This window comes from Grampus griseus, assembly GCF_964374135.1.
Source record: "Grampus griseus genome assembly, chromosome: 5".
Classification (NCBI taxonomy): domain Eukaryota; kingdom Metazoa; phylum Chordata; class Mammalia; order Artiodactyla; family Delphinidae; genus Grampus; species Grampus griseus.
This window is the reverse complement of record NC_138998.1, coordinates 39,415,758-39,430,014: the sequence shown is the minus strand read 5'-3', so window position 1 is coordinate 39,430,014 and position 14,257 is coordinate 39,415,758. Positions and strand designations below refer to the sequence as shown.

Genomic DNA, 14,257 nt, shown 5'->3' with positions numbered 1-14,257 from the left:
CTCAGGCATTTTCGTGGCACTCTTCCTAGGTTGGCTTTCCCCCAAAGTTCCAAATTAATAGGAATATATTTCAATTAGAAAAAAAAAGATACTAAAAAATGATTTAAGAAAAGCTAAAAAAGAAGGAAGTCCAAGGTAGTGGTTCTTTACATTAGTGTCACCAAGGGACCTTTAAAAAATCCTGGACCAATTAAATCAGTGTCTATGGGGGTGGGACCCAGGCCCCCGTGGTTTCTAAAGTTCCCCAAGTGATTCCACTGTGTCGCTGAAGATGAGAACCGCTGGCTTAGTGACCAATATTCTCACCCAGCTGAAGCAACAAAGCTCCACTAGCTGTGCCTAGATTTTCAGGGCTGGGGTCACCCCAGGGGAGCACTGACAGCTGGTGCAGGACTTCGGGGCTCAGTTAGAGACCTTGGTGCAAAGAGGACTTCGGGTTCCACCCTTCAGCCCAGTGGCGAGCAACCTGTCCTGTTCCGTAGCCAACTGTCGAAAACCAAAATATATTTATGGGCTGCATTATTTTTCTATTCCGAATGAAAATAACTTGATTGAAGCCCATAAAGAAATGATGAGTGTTTCAATGTAAGACGGACTATTTTACTAAAAGAAGAAGGCTATGAAAATTGGCAACTCTGAATTACTTAAAATATCTATCTGGGTATTTTTAAAAAAGGAAACTGACTAATCTTCTATCTTCAAATTACATCATGGACCTTATAGTGAAACCAGGTGGTCTGTGGGTGGTTCTGGAATGTTGATTGCTCATCTCAGCTTTAGTTTAAGGTTCTCTAATACCTGCGTGGACATTCGCTAATTACGTCGATTTTCTGAAACTCTCTACCTATTGAGGAACAGTCTGTAACCTGCTTTAGACTTGGCATTTTTCTTCATGAGACCAATAGAAGTGGTTAAAATGTGAAAAACGGCACCAACTGGCCTTGGGAAAAGTGTAAAAGCAGGCGTCATCTGTTCACGTGGCAAATTTGGGAAACGCAGTTCGGATGCAGTCATTGGCTCTGACAAAACCAGCAGCTATTAAATAATAAAGTATTGAAATTCCAGACTGATAACTTTCAGCAGTAACAATGCTGGCTCTGATGTGCCTGATGTTGTCATCTTTGGATCTCTCACACACACACACACACACACACACACACACACACTCTCCCATACTCTCCACGATCTTCTTGGCGATTCCCTGCATTTCTTGTTCTCCGGAGCCCTTTGTTTCTTCGCTGATAAAAGCTTCCCGCTGGGGATTTCAGTTGAGGAAGAGTGAAGAGGGAAGAAGTACAGCCAGTGTAGGGCTTGCTAGTGAGCAAAAAGACATATCCTATGAAACAAAGTTTTAATTTTTATTTTACATATTTATACATAAAACTTTTAAGGAACCCTCTGAATCCAACAGAATGTTAATAGCACATCTAAAAATGAACTTCAGGTAGTCAACATTCACAAAATGTTGAAAACTGATTAAAATATACATATTACAGAGACCTACAACTTCACTACGAGGCAGGCATGTATTTTTTGACTTGGATAGCACCGTCATTTACAGTTCTTCTTTAAAACTACAGTGAAGAATGAAAGCAGTCAAATGGTAAAATACTGCTCCAACTCAGAATCTCTAAACAAATAAAAATAAAGTTAAAACTACCCTCTTTGATTAACCATGATTTGGGATGGTGTAAGTACTGTACATTTTTTGTAACAATATTTTATTAAAATGCCTGATATTTAGTGGCACAGTAAAAAAATTAAAATAAATTAAGAAGCAAAGGCCAATCACTGGACGTTAAGCTTCAGACATTATCGATGACTAACACTGATATTTGTTTGTTTCTATGCCACCTTTAGCAACAGCATTTTTACAACCACAGAAGCAAAATAAATTCTAGCTTGTCCTCTGGTTGGATGGCTTCTTTTCACTTTGCAGGCATTTTCTCGGCCATGTGCTTCTGCTGACTCTCAGCGTGTCTGTAAAATGAATAATACAATTATTTAGTGCTAAGGAGAAAGCCAAACTGCTTTCCCATCAACAGCTAAGACATCCTCCAAACGGAGGCTCGGAGTTACTCATAGTGAAATCAAGAGACTCAAGAAACGGTACTTCGTTCAAATGGATTCGCCCTCTTCCAAGTTTTATATTCTATGTACGATTCCTTTTAGTTAGTAAGCCACGGGATTAACCTGAGACATGTAGAGGTCACATTCCTTTGAGAAGAAAAGTGCCGTGTTTAAAAATGAAAAGAGAAAAGTAACTAGGATAATTTATTCAACACATGTTTAATATGTGCCTTCTCTGTGCTCCGGGAGCTGGGGATTCGGTGGTGAGCAGTGATCTTTGTTCTCATGGAGTATATATTGTAATGGAAAGAGACGAGCAAGGAACAGACAGCAAGCAAGGAGAGAGCAGATAGAAGATTAAGTGCTAAGCAAAAAGTCAAAACAAGGTGTTGTGACAGAAAGTAACTGCATGACTACTTTATCCAAACACGCACATAGATGCAAATCTAAGTATTAACAGGGCTCTTGTTAATAATACAATAGTTCAGTTTTATTCTTACAAAGGCTAATGTCTTCCAAACAAACGGTAGGCCTTTGTGGTTGTCAAGATTTCCCACATTTGCATATTGTTTCCCCCTCAGTTAGTCCCAAGGGCATGATCACGGCAGTGAGCGGGCCACAGGGTGGGGTGAGTCTTACTCATCAAGCCCTATTACGGCCTGTGAGACCAAAGTTGGGCTAACCAGCAGCTGGCCAGTGGAGATGAAGTGGGAGGAATGGCTAAGCTGCTTACATCACTCGATCGGGCACTAAGTAAACGTCTTCCCAGGGAGTGGCAGGGTCTGCAGGCTGCAAGAAACAAATGTTTTGAAGGAGGATCTTAGGAAATTATAAATCTGGCAAGAGAAAAGCATCTAAGGGTGTGGTTTTCAGCTGTCATCAAAGGTCCAGGGGCAGTTTCTGGGTGCTGCCTAGCCTTGGGTGGTCAGTGACATCAAGTTTAAACTCACTGGCATTATGCAGAATGTCTCCCATCTGTGTTACAGGGCAAATACATTCAGAAACAGAGAAGTGACAGCAGCGTCCCTGCCACATGCAGCAGCCCACAAAGAATATTCTGATATTCATTTACCAACAAAGGGACTCAGGAAAAAGACATCAATAGCACCCTATTCCTAAAAAAGAAATTATGCCTTCTAGCAGACCATCTTTTTTTTTTTTTAACATTTTCATAAAGTAGCTCATGGGCCTCACTTGAACAAATTCAGCTCAAGAAATATTTTGATGCCCAGTGACTAAGATTCCGTGGTAGCTAATTAAAGTGTAGTTCTTAGAGCAGTTTTAAAATATGTATCTCTGTGTGTGTGTGTGTGTGTGCATGCATACAAACAACAAGGGGTTTTCTGAGACAGTAGGAAAGAACAGGCAGGCAAGAGCTTCAGAAAATATTGAAAGCTGGGTGTTATTCTGAGACATACATACAAGGGTGAATTTCATTAAAATTGTAAACAAAGGAGGGAAAGGGTTTCCGATCATAAAACCAAAAGGTTCTCGTCAACTATTTATAAAGTCTTTACTAGGATTTATTTCACTCAAGCTCCACAAGGACTTCTTTTTATCAACAATCCCTATTGAGGACCTACTACGTACTTGGCAGGCCCTGTATTAGGTTCTGAGGACACAGCAATGAATGAAAATAGTGTTGTCTCTGCTTTCAGGGGGCTTACAGCCAGGTTGGTTGTAAACCATATAACACAATAGGATTAGCCTCTACTTGGGAGGGATGCCATGCTGCCAGGAGCACAGAGGGCCCTACATCAGTCTTGGGGGATCAGGGAGCACTTCTCCAAAGAGGTATCTAAACCCAGGGTTTTCAAATTAGGCTGTGCGTTGGAATCATCTGGAAAGATTTAAAAACTCCTAATGCACAGGCTACTTCACAGAATAATTAAATCAGAATCTCTGGGAGTGAGACCCAGACATCAGTATTTTAAAAACTCCCCAGGTGGTTCCAATGTGCAGCCAAAATGGAGAACCACCGATCTGAACTGACACCTGAATGGTAGGAGCTGCACAGGTAAAGGGAATAGGTGAACAGGGCTTCCCAGCGGCCAAGCGCTTGGCCTTCTGGGATCTGGCTGCAAAACTCTGGCACTGCAACCTTTAGGGAAGTTTAAGTATCCTTAGATCCCTCCATGAGCAAAATTCTATTTCTGCAGCCAGGAATGGGCATAGAAACTTCTCCCCACCTGCTCTAATTTAAAGGGTTCCTCCAGTACCTTTAAATTAGTGACTCCTCTCCTTTGAACCCCATGGTTCTGCCCACCCTGTCTCCCATGATCACACCATCTGAAGGGATAAGCAAAATTCACTGCAAACCTAAGTAATAGCCTAACATTCTGAGAGAAGGGAGGAGCCTCTGAATGTCATCTTAGCAACGAGGGGTGCCAACGCTGCTCTGAGGGGCAGAGAAACGGTCTCTGTTATCATAGGCAAGCCACAGAATTGACGAAAGAGTCTATATATTTTTCAGAAGATGCATGTCCTGGTTGTATATTTCACTACTGATTTCCCATAATCTTAATCCCTATATGCAAAGCTGTTCGCGTAACAAAAAGGCAGGTGTCTTACAATTGTTGGTGCAGTGCCCGAATACGGCTGTAGGGGGCAATAATAGTATTTGAGTGTTACTATATTTCACATGCAGGCAAATATGCTAAGACGGTATGAGAAGACCTTCTGGGTTTTTGGTTTTCGTTTTTTTGTTAGGGGTGAGGCAATATAACATCCAAAGCGTACAAAACAGAGTGCTGCCCATAGGTCTTTAAAAACTAACTTAAACATAGTTCTGCAGCATTTATTTTGCTACCCGAGCTATTTTTATAACACTGCATTTAGAAAAATATTTTACCCAGTGTTACACACTGAGAAGTGGTCCCTGTGGTGAGTGCTGAGAGCATTTTCACTACATATGTTTTCAAACTTCTCCTGGATGGTTCTGGATCATGTGGTTAATTCCTTATGTTACCGTGACAAGCAGTTTTCTTTCTCTCCTTGGGAGCTTCTACTCTCTGAATACCATTTTTGGGATTAATAGTAACTGTTGCCTTGTGGTTTAAAGACTTCCTATAAACCGTCTCAGACAAGGCGGCATCGTAAATACAGCACAGGATCATAGGAATGCTCACGGTATTTCATATACTTTATATATTTATGGTGAGAGGCCTTTCCACAAGGAAAACTATGAAGAAATGCAAGATCTTGACCAGCATTAGCCTAGTTTCCCTATGCCCCAGGGAAGGAAGCATTCTTTACCTCTTTACAGACAGGCGCTCGGAACCAGGCCCAGCTAGAAACTCAAGTCTTGGAGTCTCCCCATGGTGAGAGCAATCTGGTGGCGCTGGTGCTGTGGAAAGATGCCAGTGTCCTTGCCTTCCGGGCATGGCAGATGCGATCAAGAGTCAGGTCATATAACACCAAGTGCCACTTGGTGGTACCCACCACGTGCTGGAATCGTGCCAGCATGGAATGGCTTAGGGACGACTCTCAAGGGGACAGTCCTTCAGGATAATGTCCTTAGGCCAGAATTGCTGACCTGATTTAAGTGGGGGTGGATGCAGTTCTAATGCACTTACAATCCATCACTAGGGGAGGATGGTTGTGAAGAAGCCATGCATTTGGATGGGAGCAGTTTTGGCCGCTTCCCCTCCATCTAAACAGCTGACACCAGCAGAGATTAGGCGAGTTACTGATGGAAGTAAGGAAAGAAGTTCTCTAGAGCTCGCTCTTGCCTTAATTCTTAGACTTCCAACCATCCCAGGCTTCCTTCCTTCTTTGCAAAGATGAGGCACCACTGACCTGGTCAGGTCCTCGATGTCCACCAGCATGGCGTCTTGCTCTGTGTGCAGCTCATCTCGTATGAGGAGCAGCTGGACCAACTCTTCATTCAAGCCTGGGGCAAAGAAACGAAAGCATTTAGAAACAGGTAAAATTGCACCTAAGTCAGGACGTGAAACCACTTATGCACCATTACGTACGTACGATAGACACAAACATACACACAAACAGTTAAACATAGCAGGAGACTATTTTTGCTAAAATGTAGAGTTCTTACATTAGCTTCTCATAAGCCCAGGAGAGGTCACCAATCTGAGAGCACGACTAGCTTGCATACTTATAGAAGTGTTGACAGAAAAGGAGTACAAAGTATATCCAATTACATTCACATGAGAGTGGGAAAAGAAATTGTTAGCCGTTAGGAAAACAGCTTGTTAGAAGAAGCGGGATTTTGTTTTCAAGAAATGTGAACGCGGAAGTCTGGGGCACGTTAAGTTTTCCACCGTTCATCTTCAGGGTGCTCCTGCCACACGGAGAGCTGGGGGGGCCACTGCACCCGACAAGAGCCCCATCAGACCCCCCCAGCTGGGGAGGAAGGCGCCTTGAGGATGCTCAAAGGCTCCTCGGGGTCGAGGCGAGGAGCCTACGTGCAGGTTGTTCTAGGAAACAGTAATATCTAAAGCTGTGTGAGAACCAGATGTGTAAGACCTGAAGAAACAACCCCTGAGTTCTCTGGACAATGGGTGCTGAGCAAAGTATTCTTTAGGATTTCTACCGGGCATAAAATAGATGGAAACATAACTAGTCTTCCTGAAATCAGTGTACTGGGTTTAATTTGGCTTCTGCCATTGAAAAATATAAACAAGCAGGGAGCTCTCTCTTGCTTTTCCCCCCTCACATCAGCTAAGAGTGAAAGCTTCTAGGTCTGGACATGTGGACACATGAGGGATAGCATTCATTTAGCAAGAGCTCTGGGCCCAGAAATCAAAGAAAGGAAGGGGGTATTCAGCGAGGTCCTCCTTGGAAATGTTTTCAGAGATCCTGACCTCAAACGATGCATTTAGTCTGCCTTTAGTTCAGATTAGTTTTCAATTTAGAAAAGGACCAAAAAAGTCATACAAAGAGGTCTAAAACTCCATCTACTCCTGAAAAGGACTAGCTGGCAATGTTATTATTTAAAGTCTAAGAAGGATGTTTCAGTGGTAAAAGATCAGACAGCCTTTTAAGTCCTTAATTCCTAGTAATTTATGCTCAACTAAAATTAAAATGTAGTAGAATTTTTTAAAAGCCTGTGAATCTATGGTTTCCTAATTAAAATGTTAAATCCTTTCTCTTGATTTTAAAATGCTGAAGGTATTAACTTGTCACTGAATACATCCAATTTTATTTTTTCTAGTGGGTTCTTAGGGTAGCTTTTTATACTAGTACTCAGTAGGGTGCCTGCATAGTGTGTGGGAATGTCTTTTCTGTATGAAGTTTTAAATTTTTTATTATGGACATCTTCAAAGAGATACAAAAGGAAAGAGAATTGTTTAAGGAATCCCCCTGCCCCATGCATCCAGCCAGCTTCAACAGTTATCAACTCATGGCCAGTCTTGAACTCATCTATCTCCCCTTCTCCCACTAGATCATTTGAAAGAGAATTTCAGACATCATATTATTTCATCTGTAAATGCTTCAGTATGTGTCTCTAAAGACAGGTCTCTTTTTAAAAAAAATTTAACATAACCACAATACCTTTATTGTACCTGAATAGGTAAATACATCTAGTTGGTTTGCATTTGGTTGGCATGTCTCTTAGGTGGTTTTAATCTATCAGCCTACGGACTTTATGGACTTGTATGTTCCAGAGGCTGGAGGGCTCGTGAGTTCACCTGGGCTAAGCATGCTGTCCCAGTGAGCGAGCTCTCTCATTGGTCCAGCACCTGCCCTTCCCTGCGTAACCAATCACTTCGAGTGAATGCCACTCACTGACCACCGGCCCTGCACACTTCCTGTGGAGGCCCTTCTTCATTCTGGGGGAAAAAGGCCCACGCCTTCTCACCCTATAATTTTCACATATCGGTCACATATACTTTCACCACCTGGAGTCCCACAGCATAAGTCGAATAGAATTTGATGACCTAAAATGAATGTACGTGCAAGTAAAGCTGAGCGTATAACTGTATAATAAATGACTTGTAACTACGAAATTATATTCTACAAACAGGCGTTGGGAGCCAACTATATGCCAGGCACTGTGCTGGGAGCTGGGGATTTCAGGCGAATAAAAAGGATCCCTAACCTCTGTGAACCTTGAAAAAGTCTTAAAGTTTCTCAACATTTTACAGTAAAAAAAACCAAAAACAGAAAGAGAGCGTTGTGATTCTCTTCTTTTCCTTGCAAGTACACAGGAGGACCCCAATGAAACGTACCAAGGAGCTGAACCCAGGAAATAGTACTATCCATCCCATGGTATTTTACACTTAATATCCCATTTTCCAGAGCATCTTACACTTACTTTCTATCTGGGAATGGAGATCATTGACTATCACTTGTAGCTGCCCAATAGTCATGTCTCTCAGGTCAGTGGGCTTTAAACTTCTTTTCATCAAGCATTCACTTATATGAGGCATGTGTGGCAGCTGAAGACAGAAAGGGAAGAAATGGAGGGGTGAGCTGTAAGCGCACTGAACGTACGACCCAGTTTTCTCCTAAAAGACCCACCTTCATTCACCCACTTCAGGTTCCTTGCTTAAAAGCTTTCCCCATCTGACTTTCCCAATGCGAGGCCCTCCATATATGCACATCATCTGAAACATTATTGGCATCAGAATGGGACACTACTCAAATCAAAAGCTTTTGGACTGGTCTACGACTGAGAGTCAATTATTATATCCACAAATGAATTACCAGGGAGCTCAAGTAATGTCAATGACATGGATAAAATTAATAATATCAGCTACTTATTAACTTATAGCATGGTACAAGCACTGTGCTAAGTGCTTTGACTACTTTTTCCACAATCGTGCTCTGACACAGCTATTATTATTATACCCATTTTATAGATGAGAAAACTGAGACGTGTCCAGAGCCCCACAGTAGGTCAATGGCAGAGCTAGTCTTAAGCTCCAAAGCCCAGGGCTCTCATCCACTCTGCCATACTGTCTTCATTGAAAAGGGGGGAACATGAGCTAAAGCAATAGTGAGTTTGCCATAGCAATGGGTTCTTAAACTGAGAGTGCTTTAAAGGAATTAAAATATTCCCATGACAGATAATACTGCCCCTAAGAAACACAGTAGATATGAATCAAGAGCAAAGTTTACTTTTGTGAGTGAAATCTGTTGCGTGTGTATCCTTCAGTGATACAGTAGGAAGGAAAAAGAAACAGACTTAAATGTTTCTCAATGACAGTACGTTTTACACACTGCCTTGTAAAAACCCAAGTTTGCATAACTCTGGGAAAGGACTGGGACAGCCTCAACCATTTGCAGCCACCAAACCCTCGTTTGCATTTCAGCGTTCGCTGCTTACAAGATCAGCGACGGGAGACTTCTTCCTGTTCTGTTTTTCCACTTCTACTTGCATTTTGGCCATTGGTTTGGCCATGGCAAGGGCCATTTTGGCTTCGGCTTGCAATTTCTTTTGCCTTGTGAGGAAATCCATGTCATCCAGGGATTCGGATTCCTCTTCAGTAGTGTCTCTATCGGAATAGGAAGAACTCTGTTTGCTCTGTGAAGGGAAAAAGAGCAGCCCTGAGCTTTGCGTACCGGGTACCATCTTTGGAGCTGAGCTTACAGTCTTCCCTGAGCCCTCTCTCAAAGCAGCCAAGGGTTCCCTCCACCAAGGGACTCAACTCTTGATGTGATTTGTACCCATCGCAAGTAACGTTTTAAAAGCTACTTTATTTCCTCAGTCAGTGATAGACTCTGATTTTAGCATAAAAAGTAACATCATTAATAATAGGGAGAATATATATTTGCAACAAACTTGAGACATTTCTTGGATTCTTACTCTCAAACCTTTCTTGAAGTGAACAGACACAGCAAAATATTTAACCCAGAGCTAAGGCGGTGCGTTGCTCCCTGGAGCGGACAGGATCTCAGATATCCTATGAAGTTCTGACGCGGCATTGCACTCAACAACCAACACGGTTTCCTATTAGTTAGTCTTTGGTAAGAAAGGCGATAGACCTCCCAGAGAAGAAAGAAATCCAGCAACAAGCACCCAGGATCATCAAGCCATCTTTTGTAATACGTGTGCAAGGAATAGTAACCAATGTTTAACCCACATTACCTTGCTGGCTTCTCTGAGCAACAGCTATGTGCTACCATTCCCACCCCTGCCTGGACCCCATCCCCTGCCTTTTAAAATGTGTCCCATTGTTAGTCTGCACTCATATTTCTAAGCCCAGTGGGGAAGGATTGGTATATAGTGTATTTTCTTTTATAATTTTTAGGGCCTATGTGATTTCTCTTACGATTTAGTATGAAAGTCGTCTCTAACTTTAACAGAGCTTACGTATCCTTCTTGGATCACAGTTTTGCTTTTTCAATCACTGTCACATTTTAGGAGCATGCCATGTCAAGAAATGTCAGGAGACACCGCTTTTTTAACCTCTGACATGTTTGTTTCTGACTAACAACAGAAAAGAAGCTAAACGACCAGGAGAGCACACGCTGAGCCTCAGTGGCCGCTTCGGGACTCACCATGGGAGACAAGGGGGTGTCCAAGCTCGTTTCGGTCTTGCTGTCATCGGCATCGCTGTCCTTATCGCTGCCGCTGTCGTTGACAAAGCATATCTGCAGGTTCATCCCACTCTGCAGGCTGGGCAGAAGGAAACAGGACACGAATTCCATTCAGCTGTTTGTCATCTGGTAGCAACCGAAAGAACTGCCTGATTTTGCTAAAGAAAGTAGTTTAATGTGTTCTTCACAGGGAGCAATGGGTGAGCAAATATTACTCCCAACTCATAAATGATAACTTTTACTAGAAGATAAGAAAGATAACTTGATAAGCTGATAAATGATAAGATGATAACTTTTAACTCATACTGTATTCGTTTTTTTTTCCACACACAAATCCACGCTGGGAGAAAAGTAATTTCAGGCCACACTGTAGCACCCAGCACAACATCAAACACATAGTTGGTACACAATAAGAACGCGTTGAGACACTGAGTTTACATTTTTTGTCGATGAAGAGGAATGGGTCCTCAGCCAAATAAGGCTGCTTGGTGTCAGCCAGTGTCCTGCCCCACGGGGACAATCCAGTTATGCTCATTAGATACAGCATCCCGGGGCCAGAGCTCGCCGAAGAAAGACTCCTTTTTATTCCCAAATAAGGTCGTCTGAAGGAAAATTTTATTTGAGGCGGTTGTCAAAAGCCAGCCAAGGGAGCCCATTTATGTCATTAAGAAAAAAACACACCAGAGGTTCACCCTCGAGAAACTTAAGGGAACGTCCAGCTTAGTCAGAAAAGCAGAATGTTGGAGCCCAAGGCTCTACAGACTGCCTTGCGTACAGAGCCTCAGAGGCAGAGATGTCTTGGGAGCTCATTATGCTTGTGCTGAATCTGGGAAGCTCCAGAGAGATGTTGCCGGAAATGTGGTCACAAAGGGCCAGCCGGCTGTGTATCTGCTATACACGCAACCAGGCTGTGGATCCAACTCTGTGTCCTAACCTTCATCTGAAGTCGAACACATTTCATTGTTGTTTGACAACAAAGTGTTTTTCAAGAAGCACTTTCTTAGCATCCCTAGTAGCCCCAGTCTGTAGGTTTAGAGAAAGAAAAGGCAGAAGGAAAACTCCTAAGCAGCAAGGGGTCATAAGGAGGCTCCTGTAAGCCAGGTTTAGGACAGGGGACACCAAATCTGCTCTGGCGTCATTATTGTCCCAGTGAGAAATGCAAAGAGCAACTCGTCTGATAGCTGACATTCCCATTTGCTTTTTTTTTTATTATTCAAATGGATGCTCTGCATAAATTGCTCAAATGACTCATTTAAAGCACTTTGATTGAAAACAATACAGAACTCAGAAAAAGAAAATGTACTGATTTAACACAGGCACCATCACTGTTATGGGTATGTACCGCCACCTATTGTTAACTTCTCTAATGACTGAAAGTCCCAACTTATTTTCCCCAGGAGAGAAACGCAGCCTTTCCCTCTGTAGGTCCAGTTCCATTCCCCCACTACCCTCCGGTGCAGGCAAGCAGATCCAGGCCTAGGGTGGGCCGCAGAAAGCGACAGGTTCTGCTGTGATCAGCTCAGGGTGCTTGGAATCAGTAGGACTTAGGTCTGAATCCTTACTTCTTTCCCAAGGCACATTACTTTATGAACCTCAGTTTCCTCATCTGTAAAATAGGGTGAATAATTCAGTGGTTTGTAGAAAGGATGAAAAGAGCTCAGAGATGGGCACAGGGCAGGTGCTCTGTACCTGTTCATTATCCTCCTTTCTCTACTTCCTGAAAGCCTAGACAAAAACACCCACAGAATTTTAAAGGTGATGTGACTTTGTAAAGGGACCCCTGCAGTCACCTACTTGAATACCTGGCCTGGTCACAGCAATTCCTGATGCACAACTGACTCACTGGGGGCGTCCCGAGCTGACTTTCACTGTTAGGCAGCTTGAATATTTATTGAGCTGGAATTTGTCTCCTTTTAACTTTCTATCATTAGAATATATATATATTTTTTTCCTGGAGAAATATAATATGTTCAGGTTACCCTTTGATCCCATATAAATTAAGTTTTAAAATTTATTGTCTGTAGTTGGTAAAAAAAAACCCAAATCAACCCATTTTTAACAATAAAACTCAAGATACATGGATCGGACAACAGTGGAAATTAAAAAAGTGCAAATTAAAAACAGACATTTTAAAGTCATATTTTAAAATAAAAAAGACATTTTAAATTAAACCTAATTCGAATCAAGGATTATGTAGTATTTCCTATTTATTGAATAACTAAAGTCTTGAAAAGAAGACACTATATACACAGATTATAAAAATATAAAATAACACATGATACCACTGCAAAATAAGGTTTAAAGCATCTAAAGATACATATTTTCATTATGAAGAAAGTCTGATCGTAAATTCTGTTGTTCTGCCCCCAAATTGACCTTTGTGCTAAGGATCAACTCAGACCTAAATCAACTATCCCATGCAGTGTTTCTAACTCAGGAAAGGCCAAGAAAAAAGAAAAGGGAAGGATTTAGTAGTCGGAGTGAAATGAAAAAACACCTCAGGTAGAAATTCAGAAAATCGCCTTAGTAACACATTATCGCCGTGGGAAACTGAGCAGAGCTTCTTACAGGGTGAGCCTTATAATTCCTTATAGCGGTAATCACCAAGAGGGTTACTCTCAGGAAAAGGAAATTATATGATATTACAGCTAATAGTTCAGCGGGGATTTTCGTACAGACATCTTAAAACGGACTCAGGTTTCAAGAAGGATTTGTTTGCCTTTAGCCTTTAAGAGGGTTTAAGATGAAGGCGGCCTTGGGGAAACTCGACCACAGCTCCCAAGCAGCGGCCAGTGCTGAGGGCCTCTGTGCCACTGGGTCCAGGAACGATAACCCCTGTTCCTGGCCCCTTCCCATCCCGAGGAGGCATGGCTGTTCTGAGGCTCTCCCTCCAGCCACTCGGAGCCCCGGTCCCTCACACTGCGGTGTCTCGCCTATAACCAGGCTATGCAGTCTGGCGAAATCCCAGCAGCCGGGGGCTAATTTGCTTGGAGCTCTCAAGCACCGTCTGAGGTGAAAACAAAACACTAACCTCTTCCTGTTAATTAGTGATATAATTTAAGGTACCCAATTCAGGGTCACTTGATGTTTGGAATGGCGTTCGGCAGAGGGCTATGAGCAAAAGGCTGCTTGATGTCTGCCTTGCCTGTGGATTTGATTATTGGAAGGTCTACGTCCTGGTCACCCCGGAAACCTCTTCTCCTTATGCCATGAAAAACCACACTGCAGCCCAGAGTTACTGACAGGGAGCCGAGGGTATGAGGAGGGGGCTGTCATGGATGGAGAAGGCTCAGAAACGTGAAGAGATAGAGACCAAGTGTGCTTCCTGGACATCTCAGTGTGAGCGAACGTGGCTTTCTGAGTGACAGTTCCTGTTGGCCAGGATCGGGAAAGCATTTAATTGATAGGCTGTTCAGCACCAGTGTCCACTTGGCATTTACAGTGAGGAAAACTTACTTAGAAAACACATGTGCTGACCTCCAACTACTGTCAGCAGGGATATTATGAAGATATGCTCGGAATTGAGAGAATGATGGAGATGGCAAGATCTTAACTACTAAGAGGATATCTCAAAGACCTAGCTACCTGGTGATATGATTTGGTATAAAGACAATACCTTTTTCAAAATACAGGGACAAGACCAGTTTACTCTGTGGGAAAAGTGATGCGATGGTCTTAAAGT

At 42.6% G+C, this 14,257-nt stretch overlaps 1 protein-coding gene across 6 annotated transcripts in view; it reads right to left on the bottom strand.

Moving 5' to 3' along the window:
* Positions 1 to 1,343: 1,343 nt before the first annotated feature.
* SCHIP1 (schwannomin interacting protein 1) overlaps positions 1,344 to 14,257 on the bottom strand; it is a 125,277-nt gene continuing 112,363 nt past the window's right edge. For 4 of the 6 annotated variants that reach the window (XM_082655562.1, XM_082655563.1, XM_082655566.1 and 1 more), the window contains 5 exons: positions 10,537 to 10,654; positions 9,362 to 9,559; positions 8,348 to 8,471; positions 5,869 to 5,962; positions 1,344 to 1,980 (listed from right to left, as the gene is read on the bottom strand). In XM_082655562.1, the coding sequence (XP_082511688.1) occupies positions 1,929 to 1,980; positions 5,869 to 5,962; positions 8,348 to 8,471; positions 9,362 to 9,559; positions 10,537 to 10,654 (586 nt within the window). In that variant the 3' untranslated portion in view covers positions 1,344 to 1,928. Of the gene's footprint in view, positions 1,981 to 5,325; positions 5,443 to 5,868; positions 5,963 to 8,347; positions 8,472 to 9,361; positions 9,560 to 10,536; positions 10,655 to 14,257 lie in introns of all 6 variants that reach the window. The other 2 variants (XM_082655565.1, XM_082655561.1) reach the window with 2 other exon arrangements.